This window comes from Eleginops maclovinus, chromosome 17, assembly GCF_036324505.1.
Source record: "Eleginops maclovinus isolate JMC-PN-2008 ecotype Puerto Natales chromosome 17, JC_Emac_rtc_rv5, whole genome shotgun sequence".
NCBI classification, from domain to species: domain Eukaryota; kingdom Metazoa; phylum Chordata; class Actinopteri; order Perciformes; family Eleginopidae; genus Eleginops; species Eleginops maclovinus.
The window spans coordinates 688,799-693,683 of NC_086365.1; the positions used below are offsets into that span (position 1 = coordinate 688,799).

The 4,885-nt window shown below is 43.8% G+C and overlaps 1 protein-coding gene across 1 annotated transcript; it reads left to right on the forward strand.

The window, feature by feature from the left end:
* The first annotated feature begins 1,564 nt into the window (after positions 1–1,564).
* Positions 1,565–4,438, forward strand: LOC134878978 (protein FAM200A-like). The gene is made up of 2 exons (XM_063905180.1): positions 1,565–3,882; positions 4,021–4,438. Exon 1 carries the CDS (start codon positions 1,798–1,800, stop codon positions 3,877–3,879), a length of 2,082 nt encoding a protein of 693 aa, XP_063761250.1. The 5' UTR covers positions 1,565–1,797; the 3' UTR covers positions 3,880–3,882; positions 4,021–4,438.
* Positions 4,439–4,885: the final 447 nt, after the last annotated feature.

Here is a 4,885-nt window from a genome sequence, read left to right on the forward strand (position 1 = left end):
GATGTAGAAGATGCACTAATGTTTCCATATAAACTCGAAGGGGTCTTATTTTCTGGACTAACTATCAACCAAAGCATGTTACACTTTGGGCCTGTTATTACAAACTCTATAAGAAATTTCAAGGTGATTGAGAAGAGTCTGGGGGGGATTGCATCTGAATACTCCACTGTGGGGGAACAAGAATATTATCTCAGGGAATAAGCCTCTGTCCATTCTTTTTCTCCAGGCCGAAGAAGAAACCAGTGGGAGCATCCATATCATTTATGTTTAGAAACCGGGACCTGACCAGTGCACCCTGAACTTTAACCTCCAGCAGGCTGGCCAGAGCCATCTTTTTCTCTTTGAGGATTTCAATATATCCTCGATCTCCTGTGGACTCGCTTATTGTTTCTAGTTCCACTATATCACTCTCCAGGTCTTTCATAGATCTGATGTTGTCCTGTGTGACATTGAGGGTGTGCTGTTGACAGAGCATTCTTATCTCAGTCTTACCATGGTCCCACCACTGCCTAAGACTGCTAAACTCTCCCTTCCTCTGTCTAAAAACACTCCAGAAATAAGTGAGGGCCTCTTTAAAATGTTTATCAAATGTTAAAACCGAATCAAAATGCCAATAAGCACTTCTCTGTAAAACATTTCTAATAAAAACATTACATAGAAGCAAAGAGTGATCTGTAAAACCAGCAGGGATTATACTGCACATTTTAAAAGTGTTAAAATGATGCTTAAAGCAATAAATGCGATCTAGTCTGGCTGATGAAATCCTATTCTCTCGGATGTGGGACCAGGTGTACTGCCTATCGTCTGTGTGCATCCTTCTCCATACATCCACCAGGCCGTGGGAGTGGACCAGCTGCCTCAGAGCATGCTGGATGCTGGATGCGGCTCTGCATGGTTGCGATCTAAAGATGCATTCTCCGTACAATTAAAATCCCCACCCAAGAATAAAAAGTCCTCCGTGGCACAGCCGTTTAAAACATCATTCACTTTTTGTAAAAACAGCTTCCTCTCTGCACCGTTTGTTGCAGCATACACATTCAGAAAAACAGCCGTAAAAAGGTCAAACCGTGCTTTTATTAAAAGCAACCTCCCCTTGATAAACTGCTCGACCTCCAGTGAGACAGGATTAAAAGACTTGGAGAGAAGGAAGCCCACCCCTCCACTGAGAAAGGTGTTGTGGCTTAAAATGACTTCCCCCTCCCACTCCTTTTTACAGTCATTCTCATTAACAACGTCGCTGTGCGTCTCCTCCATGTTTTATTCTTGCCGTTTGATAAATTAAGGCTCTCTTTCTTAGCTCTCTGGCTCCGTTAACATTCAGGCTTCCCACTCTGAAAGTGTCCATTGTGAGTGAGGTAGTGCATACAATAATAAAAACAAATAAGTTCATTAAAACACACATAAGGGGTTTTAACCTCATTGCTGCTTATTTGTTTCCGTACTCTATACACAAGTTTTCTTAGTCTCCAAACTTCTTGTTCTGTGAAGACAGACTCCTCTTTTGGCTAAGGTGGAATTTGGCAGAGGAACAAAAAACGACCAAATCAGAGAAATACTCCTCTACAACAGGGGTTTTCAACCGGTGGTCCGCGGACCCCTGGTGGTCCGCGGCGGCATTGCATGTGGTCCGTGACAAGAGCCTATGTTGATCAGTTCACCATTGTTTTTTTTTAATATAAATTCGCTTTGATATTTCAACACATTTCCAGAATACCGTTACATATCGTGAAAAATATGTTTAAAATAATATAAAGGAAATTCAAGCTGACAGAATGTAGCCTTGCGCCTATCCAGTCTATGGTAGCCTGTGATTCGCTAATGGTAATGAGTTGCGTCGCTAACCTCACTTATTATTCATTACGTACAGTCTTGCGAGCAAAGTTGACACACATTTATAAGCATAGCCGACGAGAGTATTTTAAGATAGGTTGTAGTACAGCAAACATTTGTTACATATGTACTAGTCTAGCTATATATCTAGCACCAATGGATCGTTTTGTAGTGAGGAAAGTGCCAGAGGGACAGGCTGCCATGACAGAGGGTCAGGCTGCCACGACAGAGGGACAGGCCGCCACGATAGGGCAAGGACAGGCTTCCGAAGCGTCAACTTCGCAAAAAAGACGAAAAAGAAAATACAATGAGGAATATGTTAAATATGGATTCACAGTGACGACAGACAGAGCAGGAGAGGAGGTACCACTGTGTTTCGTATGTTCAACAATTCTCTGTAATGAAGCTATGAAGCCGTCGAAACTTACGCGGCATATGGAGACGCATCACGTCCACTTGAAGGCCAAACCCGTTGAGTACATGCAACAGATGTTGCGTGATTTCAAAGGACAGCAGGCTACCATGAGGAAGAGTGCAAAAATAAATGAAAACGCACTGAAAGCATCGTATCTGGTCGCTCTCAGGGTTGCAAAAAGTAAGAAGCCCCATACCATTGCAGAGCAGCTTATATTGCCAGCAGCCATAGATATGTGCAGAGCTATGGTAAGCGAAGAATGTGCCAACAAATTAAAAACTATTCCGTTGTCAGACAACACAATCGGAAGACGAATTGGGGAAATGGCAAATGATGTCAAAGACCAGCTGATGGCAAAACTTCAGACAGTTCTGTTTTCCCTTCAAATCGACGAGACGACAGATGTTACTAATGATGCGCAACTGTTAACATTTGTGCGATACGAGGACAGTGGCACTATGTGTAAGGAATTTCTTTTTTGCAAACCACTGCCCGGGCGAACTACCGGTGTAGAAATATTTAAAGCACTGGACGATTTTTTCACGGAGCACAATATCTCGTGGCAGAGGTGCGTTGCATTATGCAGCGATGGGGCCCGAGCCATGAGTGGCAGCAAGACTGGACTGTTTGCGCATGTAAGGAGGGTGGCTCCGGGGGTAATTTGGACACACTGCCTGATTCATAGAGAGGCTCTCGCCTCCAAAGATCTCAGTGTTGAGCTCAGTGGTGTGTTTGATGTCGTTGTCAAGACGGTCAACTTCATAAAACGAAACGCATTGAATACACGCCTGTTTTCATCCCTATGCCATGACTTGGGAAGTGAACACAGCTCTCTCCTTTATCATTCAGAGGTGCGTTGGCTGTCTCGCGGCGCTGTGCTCGCCCGTGTGTTTGAACTACGCGGAGCTATCTACGAGTTCTTGTGCGAGAAGCATTCTGATCTGGCTTCCAATTTCAACGATAGTTACTGGTTAACTAAGCTGGCGTACCTCACAGATGTTTTTGCAGAGCTGAACAAGTTGAACAGCTCCATGCAAGGGAGAGATGCAAACGTCATGCAGCTCTACGAGAAGCTCGACGCATTTGTGAAAAAAATGTCAAAGTGGATCGAACGAGTGGAGAGCAATAACTTGGCGATGTTTCCTTCAGTTGAGGAATACCCTGACAGCACTGACATCAACGACACTATATGTGAGCATTTGAGGAAGCTTGTGCGTCAATTCGCAAAGTACTTCACTGATTCGGAAGAGTGGCGCCGTGACAGCAAGTGGATCCTGCTCCCATTCAGTGACGATGCATCAGTAGGGTCAAGTCTGACGGCTGTGGAAGAGGATAAGCTGATTGAGATGTCCACAGACTCTGTCAGGAGGCATATGTACGACACACAGCCCCTTGTTAAATTCTGGATAAGTTGCCAGACAGAATTTCCACAGCTTGCTGCAAAAGCAATGAGGTGTCTTTTGCCCTTTCCAACCACATACCTGTGTGAGAGTGGTTTTTCTACACTGGCGTACTTAAAGAATAAGTACAGGGCTAGGCTTGATCCAGAGAATGACATGAGACTGTCTCTGTCTACCATTTCGCCACGAATAGACAGGCTGTGTGGACTTCACCACGCCCAGATATCACACTGACAGGTAGGCCTAATTCTCCCATGTTTTCACTGTTACGACCCTGGCGGGTTTAGGCCCCGCCCTGTGTTAATGGTAAGCCTGTTCTCTCTCCCTGCTTTTCTCAATCTCTCTCTGCTTTTCTCAATCTCTCTGTCTCTACAGCAGGTGATTGGTGACAGGTCTGTCCTGGCTGGGTTATAAAAGCCCTGACCAGCCAGCAGTTGAGGCTGCCTTGGTCTTCATTTGTTGGATTTTGGTTCTCCGGTGTTGTTGGATTTTTGTTCTCCGTTGTTGTTTTGTCACACACCTAGACTGACTTTGCATGACATTTTTAGTTACTTTTCCCAATACTGAATTGCACAACACTTTATTATTCTTTATTCTTTCTTTAAAATAATCTTTAATTTAATTTAATTTAATAAATCTACTTTTATTATTATAAAATCTGCGTGGCCTCTCTTTCATGTTTCATGCATTGAGCTATGCATGTAACACCAAATACACACGCGCAGGCACATCAGTGGGCCGCGGATTGCTTTCTAGTCCGAATGGTGGTCCCTGGGACAAAACCAGTTGAAAACCCCTGCTCTACAACTACCCCATGCTGGTTAATTAATCATTTCCGCTGTGTACATGTTTTCCTTTTGACTGTCACTGAACCCTATCACGTCAATGCCGTCCGACACACACTCATCCCCACTCTCATCTGTCTGCCATTGCTCTCGTCCTTTCTTTCCCTCCCTGTTTTTTTTTTTTTTTTTGTGATCAATTTTTTATTGACATCAGTTCAACACTTACATACAAGATCTTCCTGTACAGGTAGATTATATTGATGTCTTTTTGTCTTTTGTCATAACAAGGTTTCCCCGCCCCCCTCCCCCTCCCAACCACCCTCCCCCCACCCTGCGGTCTGCTGAGAGAAAAAAAAAACCCACACAAAATGAGAATAAAACAAAACAAAATAAAACTAAAAATTAAAAGGTAAAATCACACCTTGTCTAATCATCCTCTACAGAGATATTATCTG

Excerpts from the sequence above, each read along its gene's own strand:
- LOC134878978 (XM_063905180.1), top strand. The coding sequence starts at position 1,798 with ATGGTAGCCTGTGATTCGCTAATGGTAATGAGTTGCGTCGCTAACCTC.